Genomic DNA, 16,340 nt, shown 5'->3' with positions numbered 1-16,340 from the left:
TCTTTCCTGAACTCCAAATGACCCATAAAAGAACTCAGATATTTTAGATGAAATTTTATACATGAATTGTTTCCCACCCCTCTATGAGAATTTGTAATTTTCATTAGATTCTTAAATACAGTCTATGACTCAGAAAATGGTAAGACATTAGTCTCATCAAAGGTCACTTTCAAGCCAATTTTCAATTTATAAAATACATCTGTAGCACTAAAAAAAATGATAGATTTATTTTTTATATTTTGAGTATATTTTGCTAACTTACCTACTGAACACATTTTTTAGGGTCAAGTAAAACTGAATTCTGAAACTTAAAATAATATATGTAAAAAAATTTGACCCCAATTTATAGGCAGCTAAACAATGTAGATACAACATTTATATAAAGGTAAAACATCTTGCAGCCAACTGGAAAACAAATCTTTCCTAAACACAACTCAAATGTATTGTTTTATAAACAACTCCTGCCAAATATAATCATTGCCCAGAGAATAATATATTCCCAGAAGTTCCTCTAAAGGCTTTGCAGTAGACTCAAAAACACGTTGAGTGCAAGGGCCTATTTTGTTCACAGTTACATCATCTGGGTCTAATAGGTAAACTGATAAATTATAAGCTTAGCTTGCATATATGTCTATCTATATATTGCATATATCTACATATATATATAATGAAATAAATAATTGAATGTAATTCTAATACATAGAATCTATAATATATGTCCTCTATAATTAATTGGTTTGATTTTATGACTAAATTAAGGAAACCAAATAGTTCATTTGTAATGAACTGTAATTGATGTCTTTGGAGAATTAGGTTTCAAATTTGAAATATTTATTATTAAGTACAAAGGTAATTCAGGATGTTCTTAAATCAAATACTTAAAAATGAAGTATATAACCAAAAACCCTAATAAATATAAAAACATTAAGATATTGGGGCACCTGGGTGACTCAGTTATGCTACTGACCCTTGATTTGGGCTCAGGTCATGATCTCAGGTCCTGGGATTGAGTTCTGCTTCGGGCTCCATGCTCAGCATGGAGTCTGCTTGAGATTCTCTCTCTCTCTCTCCTTCTGCTCCTCCCTCTAGTGCTGTCTCTCTCTCTCTAATAAATAAATTTAAAAATTCTTAAAAATAAAAACTCCAGGTGCCTGGGTGGCTCAGTCAGTTAAGCGTCTGCCTTCAGTTCAGGTCATGATCCCGGGGTCCTGGGATTGAGCCCTATACTGGGCTCCCTGCTCAGCGGAGAGCCTGCTTCTCCCTCTCCTCCCCACTCGTGCTCTCTTTCGCTATCTCTGTCCCTCTCTTAATGAAGTAAATAAAATCTTAAAAAACAAAAACAAAAACATAGGACTGCTAGCATAATTTCCTCTTTCTTCCAAGTTTAAACAAAAGGGATCTGACATTATGTCTGAGACCGAAACATTATCTTGGATTTCAGTTTTAAGACTGCTTGTATTTCCTGCTCTTTCCAATGTTCTCTCAGGGATTGTAACCCTAGTTTCAATTTCCATTCTTACAGCTGAGAGTATACTACTCCTTACAGATACATCATGGCAAAAACCTGATTGCCTGTCTGAAATTCTGTATGTTACATATTCCTAGAATTTTCTTACCAGTAATTTTGGCACTGTGTAGCAGGTCAATTTTATGGCCAGTTAAATAACACGTCTACTTTCTGCCTTTGCTTGTCAAGAACCAAGGCCTATTTTGTGCTCTGCTTCTCAAAGCTGAAATCCTGTATTGTTTCTTAGTTCTTGTTGGCCTAAGTTCCAGCAATTTGCCCAGAGTCATACATCCCTTAAGTAATATCTTTTGCATATTTATGTCCTCTCCCAGATTCTTCAGGAATCACCGTCAATACCAAATCTAACTCCAGATCTTAATCCTCTTGAGTCTTCCCTGATTTACTCTTTTAACAAAGTTGAGACCATAGTGTCTTAAAATCTCACAAAGTTCATTGACAAGTGTCAAGTGAATAATAATTAAAGTGATTCATAAAGAGCCTAGGCTATCTTGAAAGCATGTAACTGAAGTTCAGTGACGATCATCTGTCAAGAATTTACCAAAAAGATATTTCTGGACAGATTAAAAAATGAGTGATACTAGTGATCCCAGGGTGTCTTAGCAAGTTTAAAATTCACAGTTTGAAATTCTGTGATTTTCTGAATTGGAAAGGAAGATGCTTTTGAGGACAGATTATTAACCACTAGGTTGAATAACAAGCAAAAGACTTTGGAAAACCCTTCTAAATAATTTATGGTACCTTGTATTGCATAATGAAATAATAGAAATGAATATGTGTTAAAGTGTTGCAATGCTCAAAATGGATCTGCTTAAGACAAAACAAGATTCTTTTTAAAAAAGCTTAAATTGTGAAGGGTAGCAGAATATGCCTTTTTAGCATAAAGACTATTTTGATCTGATTATTTTTGAGAAAAAGCAGCCATTAGAGAAGCTCTTAAACCAAAGTAGAATCTACCCTTTAAGCCTACATTCATAAGGGAAATCTCAATTTGTAAGGGTGACTCTCTTCCTGTACGAAGAAGAGAAGGATGACTCTAAACCACAGCTCTTTATCAGTGGAAAAGGCACCAGACTTAAATCTGCATAACAACCTAACTGTACTTTTCTTGATAACCTCTCAGAACTAGTCTCCCCACTCCAGCATCTTTCTTTTGTCATTAGCTGAAGATAGTATTTAAGGTGATGACTTGGACCATTTGGGGGAATTTTACTACTTTCCTGGGTATCTCCCATGTATACCTGAGGTATACGTATTAAATTTCTGTTGTTTTTCTTTTGTTATTCTCTCTTTTATTACTGAGGGGGGAGGGGAGACCACCCACAGAACCTAGAATGTAGAGGAAAATTATTTTTCCTCCTCTACAATTGCAAACATTTTATTTCAGCTCTTTCCTCATGCTGTCTGAAAGGGTCACATAGGGAATTTGCTGTCTGCGTGTTTGATGATTGTTTGCCTTCTACTCTAAGATTCCATATGTTCAAAAATGCATGTAATTATCAGTAAAAAATGAACATCTTTGACATTTAAGAGGAAAGATAACAGCATAGTATAAAATAAAATTTTTTTAAAAGTTACAACTTAAAGTCTTTGGAGTCAGATGACCAAGAAGGCTTTAAATTTTCCTTCAGTTTCATTTCCTGACTGCTTGATTTCCTGTCAGTTTTCTTCCTGACTATAGACCCTTTTCTTAAAACATTTACTTTAGAAAAAGTCCAATTAAAATTCTTTTTTTCTGCCCCTTTGAGAATTAAATCTTCTCCCAGATTCTCACCAGTCTTACAACCCAGAAATGTCTTTCTCAAGAACCTGAGTGCCATCGTTCTGAAATGTAATCAACAAAGGAGTTAGAGCCCCTACCTCCCAGTCTCTGTGGGAAGGCAGGACCCTACCCTTCATAAAAGACAGTTAGCAAATGATGGCATAATCACATGGACTAATCTCCCCCCTCCAGTACTTTTCCACCTTGTTCATCCCAGAACTTAAAAATCCTCCAACCTTTTGTTTCCAAGGAGTTGAGTTCAATCTCTCTCCTTTATTGCAACAGTCCTAAATAAAATCTTCCTCACCTGTTTAGCAATGTCTGGTGCAATTTTTCCTTGACACAGACAGAATAAAGTGTGAATATTGGGTCTTTGAGCTAGTATTCAAATAGCTAACCAGAGTCTTGCTTTATTAATCTACAAATTGGAGCTAGTAATAACTTCCTTACAGGGTTGTTGTGAAAAATACATAACAAATATAATATGTATAGGGCGCCTGGGTGGCTCAGTTGGTTAAGCGACTGCCTTCGGCTCAGGTCATGATCCTGGAGTCCCTGGATCAAGTCCCGCATCGGGCTCCCTGCTCGGCAGGGAGTCTGCTTCTCCCTCTGACCCTAACCCCTCTCATGTGCTCTCTCTCATTCTCTCTCTCTCAAATAAATAAATAAAATCTTTTTAAAAAAAAAACAAATATAATATGTATAAATATATATAAATGATCTCTAGCCTGTAATTCATATTTAGTGATGGTTAATAAATGAGAGGTGTTATTATGTATTTCTTTTCTTTTTTTTTTTTCAGTTCCAAGAAGCAAAAATCAGTTGTGCCAAGAAAGCTAAAAGAGCAAAGCAAACACTACAGGTTTTTTTCAGAAGTAGGCCATTTATGTAAAAATCCATATGCCCAGTTCAGCTCAGAAAATTAAATTCTTTCACTACTGCAAAGAAAATCCATCCAGAGGGTAAATCTATTATGCTGAATACATTAAAATGACTCAGTGGAGACTTAACTTTGAACAAATCTTTTTGAGCATACCTAATGAGAGACTGAGTGGACAAGATATCGAAAAGGAAAGTGTCTGAACCTCTTAAAACATACCACAATATGACATCCTTCATTCTGTCCATTCACCACCTCTTAACTTTCAGCTAACTATCTAGGACTGTGATTCTAAAGAATGTCTGACATCCTCAGCAACTTCAGTCTGTCTACATTATCATTCTCTGTTACCTCTATACCCACATTCTCATTTCCCTGCTTACCAGCTTGTATCAAATGTTTCACCAAATATGCAGACCCTTGCATAAACAATCATTTTGCTTGCCTCTCTCAATCAGGCCTACTCTACAGGCAAAACTACAACCTTGCTAAATTCAACTCTCTTTCTACTACTAATAACAGATGGTTGACACAAACACACATATATGCTAAACAGGCCTTACGTCAAATTGAGAGTCCATAATATCACATAGGAGATGAACATTGCTCAGCAACTCCACATATCTCCAGGCCATTTACTTTCCTGATGCTCTAGAGAGCTATTTCATATAGTTCCTCAAACTTCTACCCTCACTTCCCTCTTTTCTGATGATCTCAACTACTATGAGAAAATAGAAATAATAAGAAAATTTCCATAGCGCTCTCCATCACATCCAACTACATACTTGCCTCTTGTTAAAATGGGTGAGCATTTTACACACTTAGCAAAGGGAAACCTTCTGCTATATAATGGATCATATTCTATCTTGTACATCCTATGACTTTATTCTTTGAATTCTTCACTTTTCTCGCTGGTGGATCATTTCCTTTAGTATACAGACTTGCTAAAATTTTTTCCCACTAAAAAAAAAGAAAAAAGAGAGAAACAAAGTTTTCTTTCACCACACATTACCATCAGGTACTGTGGCATTTCTCTGCTCCCATTTACAGAAACCACTTCTAAAGTCTGTACTTGCTGCCTCTATTTCCACTCTGCTATTTAATTTTAAACTTTCATTTCTAATTCAAGAATTTAAAGCTATGAATCTCTTTTTAGGCACTACTTCAGCTATGTCCCCTCAATTTCAATATGTGCATTTTCATCACAATTCAATTAAAATAATTCTAATCGTCCCTGTTATTTTGTATTTTACTGATGGCTTATTTAGAAATGTGCTAATTTTCAAATATTTGGGTATTGTCCTGCTGTAGTTTCATTGTTGATTTCTAATTAATTTCTATTATGATCAGAGAACATACTCTGTATGTTTTCATTCTTTTAACTTTTCTGCTATTTCTTCTATTGTCCAGCATATGATCTTTCTCTGTGAATGTTCCATACACATTTGCAAAAAATGTGTATTCTGCAGTTGTTGAATGTAATGTTCTATATGTCAATTAGATCTAGTTGGTGAAACTGAGCTCAAGTTTTGTTTTGTTTTATAACCCTACCGATTTTCTTTCTACATGTTCTGTTAGTAATTTGGAGAGCAATATTGAAATTTCTATCAATTGTAGATTTTTACACCTCCTTCCAGTTCTGCCATTTTGTTCATGTACTTTGAGGTTTCACAACAAGTTATGCACACATTGAGGAGTGTTATGTCTTCTTGATGCATTGATTCCTTAATTAACACAAAATGCTTTTTAGAGAAGATCCTTTAAAAGAAATTGAGAAATAATGGCTTATGTATTAAGAAAGAATTCTATAAAGATTGAGAGTGCAAAGGCAAGTGGAGAAGGGAATAGCATGAAGGAAACAAAGGTACCAATGATAATTGAACAAAATAAGGAAAACAATACAAAATGTTCTCTACTAGGGGACATTTGGTGTTCTTAGAAGGAAGAGCTCTAGGTATATGGAGGGAGTATAAATTGGAATGAGGGATCTAAGGACATCATAAGTTTGAAATAGTGAGTGTTGCTTTTATCAAGAGGTTAGACCTAAAGAAGAGGAAGAATTGTAATACCTATAAGAATATAAGTAGTTTGAAGTAATAGGTACCATAAAAATAGTCTAATGAAATAAGTAACATGGTGTTGCTTTATGTATTCCTGTCTTAATAATTAATGAGCTTTATGATATTTTAAGTTAAGCTTTCAAAATTTTAAATTAATCATCCAATCTAAAAGGTCAATCTTCTCTAACATTTCATATGCCTCTTCCCCAGTGTTCGCTCCTTAATATTCATCACCAGCTGACATTCTATGCATTTATTTAATTAGTATATTGATGGTCACTTCTACTACTAGGCCAGCTTCATTAGAACTGAGATTTTTTTTCACTGCTATGTTCATAAATATATCTTCAGTTGGTACATCGATGCTTGGACAATAAACCACTCAATAAATATTTGTTCAATGAATGAATGGTTAAAAGTGGTGATAGCGTTACCCTACAGCACTTTTATTCCTATGCTATGCTCAGGTCTAAGAAGCAGGTCTAAGAAGCATACAAATAATTATGTCAATTGGCCCTAGGTAAATTTGAAGCTAAGTGGACTGAGACATGTAAACCTTACATGAAAATGTAAATAATAAATTTACTTAGGGTAGAATAGTAAGTGCAGATAGCAAATCTGCAATAAACAGCAATGAAAAAATAATGAATGTTAACAAATACCTATAATATACAGTGGATTTTTTAATAAAATTTAGGGTATGGCAGAAAATAATACAAAAAAGAAAATATGTAGTCAAAGTGACCACTGGGTCTTCAGTGAACAGTGTGTACATAGTCACCAAATTCTAAATGTTTATTGCGTCCAACATTTAGACTTAATAAACAATGGCAGAAGACTTAGTTTTGATCACAGGACAAAAGGTAAATGATATCAGTCTTCAAATGCAAAAATGGAAGTACCACAGACCAAAATTGGATCATGGAAAATTGGGAATGAAAGCTGAAGGAAAGAAAGAAACAAATGCCATATTCTTACAAAGCAGAAATACAAAATATAGTATCAGCACTTTAATGGATTTAAAGTCATTATCTTCTTTTAGGAAACGGACTAAAAATGGGAAGTAGAACAGACAACTGATGCCTGAAATCCTACATACATATATATATTTTTTTTTTTCTGATTAAAATTTCAAACTGTGGAACCACTTTTATGTACAAATGTGTGACCCGTTCGAACAGTAAGCTATTATCACCATGGGAAGCAGTTTGGTCCAAAGAAAGGAGTGTTAAAGTTGACCTGACCTGGGTAGAGCCCAGACTCGGCCGATCTGGGAAATCTAATTAACAACCCTGAGCCTTGGTTCTCTCATCTATAAAACAATTGTGGTGAGCATGAAATGACATAATGTGCACAAAATGCCTGACCACATGAAAGCTACTCACGAAATGTCAAATTTGTTTGGTTCCTTTCTGCTTGTTTGCTTTATTAAATGGACTCGAAAAAATGAGCTAAAATATGTATACCAAGAGTAGCAACATGGACTAGAGCTCCAGTTCTATATAAACATGCAAGATTTTTATAGAAAATTAGCATTACAATATTAGGTGTTTTAAAAATGTTATCATTCTTCGCAATAAGTTATGTAGAAAAATACGTGTTTGAAAGTCTGTTATCTTTAAAATAAAAATAAATAAATAATAAATAAAATAAATAAAAATGTTATCGTCTTAAGAAAAAAATGGGCATTTTCTTTAAAATGCAGATATCATGTGCTCCATTCTTTTTTTTTAAGATTTATTTTTTTAGTAATCTCTACATCCAACGTGGGGCTCAAACCTACAACCCTGAGATCTAGAGTCACGTGCTCTACTGACTGAGGCAGCTAGGCATCCTTGAGCTTCATTCATTCTTTTAAATTAACGTTGATCTAGAATCATCAAAAGGATTTTTGACTTTAATGAAACTACACTTAATGATTTTTTAAAAATAATTTTTGTGATTCAAAAAAATTTACTAAGGATGCTGCTATAGCCCTTCCAGGTTCATGATTACCCTATGATATCTGAATAAAGAATATAAAACTTTACATAGGAATACATTTATTTTTATGAAATATTATTAATTCCAAAACAGAATCCTTTGGAATATTTATTCATTTTTCATTTTGATATTCACAGCTCTGCCTCTCCCAATTAGAATACACAGAAACTAATACTAGATTTGGCAGTATTCTGCCTGGTTTAAAAAATATTATTAAAACAATAGGAGATGGGGTGCCTGGGTGGCTCAGTCGGTTAAGCATCTGCCTTCGGCTCAGGTTGTGATCTCAGGTCCTGGAATCAAGCCCCACATGGAAGGGGGGGATCCCCTGCCCAGCAGGGAGTCTGCTTACCCCCTCCTTTTGCCCCTCTCCCGCTTGTGTGCACTCTCTTTCTCAAAAAAATAAAATCTTTTAAAAAAATAAAACAACACAACTCATTCATTCAATTTTGCAACTCAGCAATAATAAATGCATGTGTATCTATCAGAAATAGTGTGCAATCAACATTTTTCAAAGGTGTAACTCTATCAAAGAAAATAATATAACATTTTCATAATAGAATGATTTAAAAAAAATGTTTTGAGTATAGATGACACACAATGTTACATTAGTTTCAGGTGCACAACATAGTGATTCAACATCTCTATACCTTATGCTATGCTCACCACAAGTGTAGATACCATCTGTCACCATACATCACTATTACCATATCATTGACCATATTCCCTATGTTGGGCCTTTTATTCCCATGACTTGCTTATTGCATAACTGGAAGCCTATACATTCCACTCCCCTTCATCTGTTTTGTCTAACCCCCCACTCTCTACCCCCCTGGCAACCATCAGTTTGTTTTATATATTTATAGGTCTAATTCTGCTTTTTGTTTGTTTATACATTTGTTTCTTTAGATTTCACATATGAATGAATTCATACGGTATTTGTCTTTCTCTCTCTGACTTATTTCACTTAACATTATATCCTCTGGGTCTATCTATGTTGTCACAAATGGCATGTTCTCATCCTTTTTTACGGCTGCATAATATTCCATCACATGTGTGCACTTGTGTGTGTGTGTACCACATCTTCCTTATCCATTTGTCTATCAATGAATACTAAAGTTGCTTCCATATCTTGGCTATTGCAAATACTGCGATAGTAAAAATAGGAATGTATATATCTTTTTGAATTAGTGTTTTCATTTTCTTTGGGTAAATATCGGTAGTGGAATTACTGGATCATATGGTATTTCTATTTTTAATTCTTGGGGGACCCTCCATACTGTTTTCCACAGTGACTGCACCAGTTTACATTCCCACAAACAGTGCACAAGGGTTCCCTTTTCTCCATATCCTTGTCAATTCTTGTTGCTTCTTGTCTTTTTAATTTTAGCCATTTGCATTTCCCTGATCATTACTGATGTTGAGTATCTTTTCATGTGTCTTTTGGGCCATCATATCAAAATGATTTTGAACCACATTTAGAAAAATTTCTTTGGAAGTATGCCTAATATCGAAAATTCAGCTCTATAGGTTTTAAAATTTCATTTTCTCCACACAACAGATAATGCTAACTCAGGTGTGCATAAATATAGCAGGAAAATATTGCAAGGTAAATCTAATATATTAAAAACAACTATTGGAAAGGTTCATTTTAGGAAAAAATATGTAAAAAAAATTAGTCTAGGGGCACCTGGGTAGCTCAGTCGGTAGAGTGTCTGCCTTCTGATCAGGTCATGATCTTGGGATCCTGGGGTTGAGCCCCACGTCGGGCTTCCTGCTTTCAAGGACCTTGCTTCTCCCTCTCCTCCCTGCTCATGCCCTCTTTCACTAACTCTCTCTCTCAAATAAACAAATAAAATCTTAAAAAAAAAATTAGTCTAAATTACTTCTTAAGAAATCATAAACATTTCACTAATTAATTTCACATACATATCTTTGGAATTAAAATTAAGGAAAGAAAAAAATTGCCTAATCTTATTTATTTAACAAATATTTCTCCAAGGAAGGTTCAGTGTAGTTGACCTTTACCAAAGTAAAACTTTTTACTTTGTTCTGTAACTGTGTCAGTAAAATATAAATCTACATGTTTTTTCTCACTATCCAATAGTTTCAACACTATTTCTCAACCCCTGTTGCAGAGTATGCAAAGTAGGAGTGACTGATTGCTATCTCTTGCAGGATAGAAAAGAGTTTCCTGAAAATCTCCTAAAATTTTCCCATGTGATTCATTTGTCTAACGTGAGTGAGCTTGATTAAAATTAGAGAGACCAGATAGTTCCTAGTCAAGTGAAGCATAATTTCACCATGTAGGAACATATCATGATTCCAGGCCTTCTGGCCCTCCCAAGACACTCACTTACCTTCACTCCCCAAAGCAAGTACAAGTGACAGTGATACTGACCTGACTGTATTAAGTATAAAATTCTAGAGCTCATTTTCCTCTAAATGAAGATACAAGAAAGGTTTAATGAATGTGAAATGATTCAACTGTAGCAGGACTGGATAATCATAAAGAACAACTTACTTATTCTCTTCTTCTACCCACCTCCCAAAAGGAATGACCTACTTGGGGAGAGGCAACTAAAATAGTTTGTCTGGGCCAACCCCTCATATGTATAAAAAGTTATAATCAAAACAAGACGACCTAGAGTTTCTGCCAAAAATGATGTATTTATTAACTTTTGGGGAATCAAAGAGCAGAGTTTCAACTCTCCTGATAGGATTTAAACCAAACACAGGTGGAGTAGAAGTTGTGAATCAACTTCTCTGTAGGAAACAATGTAGAATTGTTTGCAGCAGCGACTATGCCAGGCCTGTCCTAAGACAATAGCTAATATGGGAGTATGTTCATTATCAAGCAATACGGTGTCTTCAATACTAACACATAGCTATTTAGCATAGTGCAACATTTTTCTGGGTTCCTATATTTTTTTCTGATAAATCTTTAATTGGATCATCATGCCCACATATGTAAAAATCATTTAAAAAAGAGATGAATGGTAGCCTACTGGTGTGTCCAGATTTGAGCACACTAGGAATAGTCTGCCATCCATTTTTGTAATCAAGTCCTGAAAGTCTGTTTCTCTAAGGACTATGAACACTTCTGTAAGACCCTGTACACACAAACACAAAACAGTTGAGAGACTCTCCAGGCTTTGCCAAAGGAGCAGAAATAACATATACTTAGTGCCACTCATGGATATTGGTTTTTCTTCTTGCCATCTGTCAAGACCTAAAACTCCACTCAGTTACTAGGACCCAGGCCCTTCTGCTTGTCCCTCTGTTCAAGGTACCCTAAACTCTGACACTGACTTCTCTTCTGTATTATTTCCCAATACTTTAAATGTTTTACTACATTCTCTTCTTCCTTGCATGGTTTCTGAAGATAAGTCAGATGAAATTCTTATCTTTGCTCCATTGTAGTTAGGGTGTTCCCCCCATTCCTTGGCTTCTTTCAGGAGTTCATCTTTGATTTTCTGTAATTTGAAAATGATACATCTAGGTGTATTTTTTTTTTTTTTTTTTGACATCTCTTCTGCTGGGTGTTCTCTGAGCTTCCTGGATCTGTGGCTTGGTGTCTGGTATCAATTTGGGGAAATCCTCAGTTATGCTTTCCAGTATTTCTTCTATTCCTTTCTTTCTTCTCCTTCAGATATTTCCATTACACGTATGTTACACCTTTTGCAGTTGTCCCAGAGTCCTTGGATATTCCATCTGAGTCTGGGTTTTTGTTGTGGTTGTTGTTCTTCAGTCTTTGTTCTCTTCGCTTTTTAGTTTTGGAGATTTCTGTTGATTTATCCTCAAGTTCAAAGATTATTTCCTTAGCCATGTCCAGTCTACTAATAAGCCCATCAGAGACATTCTTCATTTCTGTTATAATTTTTTTTTTATCTCTAATATTACCTTTTGGTTCTTTCTTAAGGTTTCTCTCTGCTTACACTACCCATCTGTTCTTGCATGCTGTCTATTTTATCCATGAGAGCCCTTAGCATATTAATCAGCTATTTTAAATGATTGGTCTGATAAGTTCAACATCCCTGCCATGTCTGTTCTGATACTTGCTCTGTCTCTACAAATTGCATTTTTTTGACTTTCAGTATGCTTTGTAATTTTTTCTTGATAGCCAGTCATAATATACAAAGTTAAAGGAACTGCTATAAATAGATCTTTAGACACGTGCAAGTAAGCTGGGGGTTTGGGGAAGCGTTCTATAGTCCCATGATTTGGTGTCAGTCTTTTAGTGAGCCAACACCTCTGGACTGTGACCCTCACAAATGTTTTTTCAGTGTCCTGCCCCCTTAATTGAGAAAGGATGGCTAGAGTCGTCTGGAATTGGGTATTACCCTTGTCCCAGATCAGTTAGGCTCTGATAACTAGGTTTCCAGCAGGTGAAGCTCTGGTTAACTAGTTTCCCTGAGGGAAAGGCCTGTTAAGAGGAAGAGAATTCTCTGGTGTAATTCAAAATGGTTCCTTTTTCCTGACCCTTGCTGAAATCCCAAACGGATTTTTCTCTCATATTTATTGTGAGAACCTGGTCAAACTCCTGGAAGTAAATCTCACAAAATTATGGTATCCTTTCCCCAGGACTACATTTCCCAGGGGTTTTTTAACTCTCAGAGTTGTCTGCACTGAACCTCCAGCAATTCATCAATTACAGTTCAGGTTTTCCTGCCCCCACACTGATTCCCAGGTTGATTTCCACTCATGAGTCTTTGCTGGGGTAAATTACTATTCTCCATATTTGTGTGTCAGTCTCTCCAATCTTGGGCATAATACTTTGCCCTGTTTCCTCACCTCTCTTGCTTTCCTCCTAAATCTTTTATACAATTTTTCATGTGTTACCCTATTTTTAATTTCCAGGAACTATTTTTAGTTCATTAAGTGTTTCTTGTTTTGACTTCAATTTTTTTTTGTTCTACAGCCTACTATTCTTGTTTTATATATATGTACACTCTCCTCAACTTCTCATATTATTCTGAGGATATTTGTTATATATTTTAAAATCTATTTCTTCTCCCAGAATTGTGTAGTTTTGTTTGTTTTCTCTGAGTTCCTCTTTTCTATACACTTTTTATGTTTGTCCATCCATTCTTTCTTTTCCTTGTCAGGAATTTACTTAAATGTTTAGTGATGTCTGTTATCTGAACATATGTAGAAATTAAACACTCAAAAGCTATTTGGGACTTCACTGAATGTGGGAATCTTATTTTCACACAGACCTTACTGTAGGGTGATTAATCTGTGATACTGCACTAGGGAACTTCAGACTTTATATATTTACACACATTCTCTCTTGTGATGTACCATTTTCCCAGAGAAAATTCCTCTAATATTGTGCCAGTGGAGATGTGGACCTAGCTATTAAGTTTCTGAGTCATTTGGGAGAAGCATGTCACATTCAGTGGAGCAACTTACTCTTTAATATCTTTGACTTTACCCCAACTCTCTGCTGCACCTACTGGTTCTGAGTGAAGGATATCCCTGGATCAAATTATGCCAACAGTAAACCTGTTCCCAGGGTGGGGAAAGGGATCAGCAATGGATTTCTGTAGAGATTCAGGGAATCTAATTGCTTCTTTTACAAACTTTTAATCACTATTCATATGTTTAGTCCCACATATAACCCTACTTACAGAAGCATCTGGTGCCTCTATTTCTTGAGACTTTTGAGGGTACATTGTAAAAAGCAGCCTGACTTGTTTCCTCTCTCAACTTAAATTTTAACTTCCTTCTGTCTAAGTCGGTTACCACTCATCCATCTGCTTTCTAGCTTCCAAACTTGTGTTAGTGCTGTCTCATCTACCATCTCCTTTGTCCTAATGAGTGAAATTTTTTATTCATTTCCTGTCAATTTAGCAGAGTGTCAGAAAGAAATGGAACACATTTGTTTAACTGAGTGATCTCAAATTCACAGTTTAAAGGGTACTCTAAAAGATATTATATATTTATTTATTAATGTTTATGCTTCTCCTTGTTACTCAAAACATTATTGATACTAGAGGACTGCAAGTACTTTAAAACCAAGTTACTGCTTAAGGGGCACAAGATTCACAATTACATAAGTTAAATAATTATGGAAACAGACAGTAGATTATGATCAGTTCAAATTCATTTATTCCATAAATACCTTTGGAGCACCTAATGTGCCAAACCAATTAAGAAACTCCTGAAATAGTACTTAAGTGAACTGAGGAGGGTGTGGTCTGAATTAAGATAGCAACCATGGAGAAGAAGGGGAGCAGATGAATTTTTAGAAATATATAAAGAGAGATATTTCACAAATTTTTCCAAATTATATTTGCTCTATGCTCTTATATTAGTTTGGTAGGCTACAGTAACAAAGTGGAACAAACTGGTGGCTTAAATAACTGAAATCTATTATTTCCTAGTCCTGGAGGCCGGAAATCCAAAATCAAAGTGCTGGCAGGGTTGATTCCTTCTGAGGGCAAGGAGGGAAGGATCTGTTTCGGGCCACTCCCCTTGGCTTATTGATGGCTGTCTTCATGTTCATATGGCATTCTCCCTGATAACTGACAGTCTCCAAATTTCCTCTTTTTACAAGGACACCAATCATACTGAAGGTCCACCCTAATGAGCACATTATAACTTGATTGTCTTTATTAAGACTTTATCTCCAAATAAGTTCACATTATGAAGTACTGGGGGGGTTGGGCTTCAATATATGAGTTTTAGGGGCCACAATACAAGCCCTAACAACCCTCTTCAAATAAAGGATGAGAAAATTAGTTTAGAACTGAATAAGAACTTAGGTAAATTAGAGTGAGGTCAACAGGAGAACATAGAGCCTGCCACATTCAGGACTCACAGTCTAATTTAATATAAGAGAGTGTCCTATTAAATGCTCCAGAAAAAAACCAAATGATGTCCCTGAAAGACCCATGCATAGATTGCCTTTCCTCAGTCACTACAGAAGCCACCAAGGCTTTGTCTCTGTACCACAGATATGACTAAAGATAAACTCATCGGCTTAGAAACACAGGAGTTAATAGTACCTGCGCAATATAAAATAATAAAGTACTTTTTAAAAACAATAGAATTAAGATGCATGTTTAAAAATGCAAGTTATAATTTGGTAAATTATATTTAAATTAATTTAATTAATTAATTTAATTTAATTTAATTATGAGTTTATACAACTTTTTGCCAAAAAAAATCACAGAGATCATATAAGCCAAAAGGTGTCAAGTTGAGATGTGCTTCCCAATCACATGGGGATCTTTTAAAAATACACAGATTCTAGATCCCCACTTCATATATACTGAATAAAATTTTCATGAATGCATACTTTTTTAGAAGCTCTCCAACTGATTCTAATGCAGACTGCCTGATCCATCTGCTTTGTTTTGAGTTGAGGAAATTGAGACCATTTTAATGAAATTACATAGGAAAGGACATATTTAATAAAAATATATGACCTATTTCATTTTGATCAACAGAAAACCCAAGGACTAGTAGAAACTACTTCAAAAAACAGTTTTGTTGACACAGTCCATAATGCTGCTCTTCTTATATTGTGGCAAAGACAGTTTAGAGATATTTGCTTCCCTTTAGCAATATTTTAAAGTTACCTATATTTAACATAGGCAGATTTTTTAAAAAAATTTTTAAAAATCTTCTAAGGGAATAAGAACAATTATGAAAGAGACTTTTAGAAACTTACAGATGATGTCCTATCCACTTCACAACGGCTGCTCAGAATAAAACAGGCCTCAGCATCATCCATCCTAAATACAGACAAAAAAAAAATAATAATAATCATACACTGAAATATCTTTGTAGTGTCTGAAAAATAGAATTCCAATGCTTAGTCCAATGTACACAAAGTGCAAATAAACTATGAGTATCCTTAGGCTTAAACGATAGTTAGATTTCTAGCAGATCATGACTGTACTTGATTATAAACAAAGCAATGATTGTTGAATTGACTATATAACTCAACAGTTCATAATGACAAAAATTAAAAAAACACTCAAATTTTATTCTCTTTTATGATTATATATTTTTTCATGTATATGCTTTGTTTAAATTAAGGGAGTTATATTGGCCTTTACTTTATGATTAGTTACATTTTAACTGCAAAGTTACTCAATTAACTAAGAGAGAAGGAAG

The 16,340-nt window shown here is 34.9% G+C and overlaps 1 protein-coding gene across 5 annotated transcripts in view; it reads right to left on the bottom strand.

Annotated features, from left to right (window-relative positions):
- KCNT2 (potassium sodium-activated channel subfamily T member 2) overlaps window positions 1-16,340 on the bottom strand; it is a 375,975-nt gene that overhangs the window by 167,925 nt on the left and 191,710 nt on the right. For all 5 annotated transcript variants that reach the window (XM_078078345.1, XM_078078342.1, XM_036084475.2 and 2 more), the window contains exon 12: window positions 15,892-15,955. In XM_078078345.1, the coding sequence (XP_077934471.1) occupies window positions 15,892-15,955 (64 nt within the window). The remainder of the gene's footprint in view (window positions 1-15,891; window positions 15,956-16,340) is intronic.

Source organism: Halichoerus grypus, chromosome 7 (assembly GCF_964656455.1).
Source record: "Halichoerus grypus chromosome 7, mHalGry1.hap1.1, whole genome shotgun sequence".
Classification (NCBI taxonomy): Eukaryota; Metazoa; Chordata; class Mammalia; order Carnivora; family Phocidae; genus Halichoerus; species Halichoerus grypus.
The sequence above is the reverse complement of the archived record's forward strand: the minus strand, read 5'-3'. Positions and strand labels throughout refer to the sequence as shown.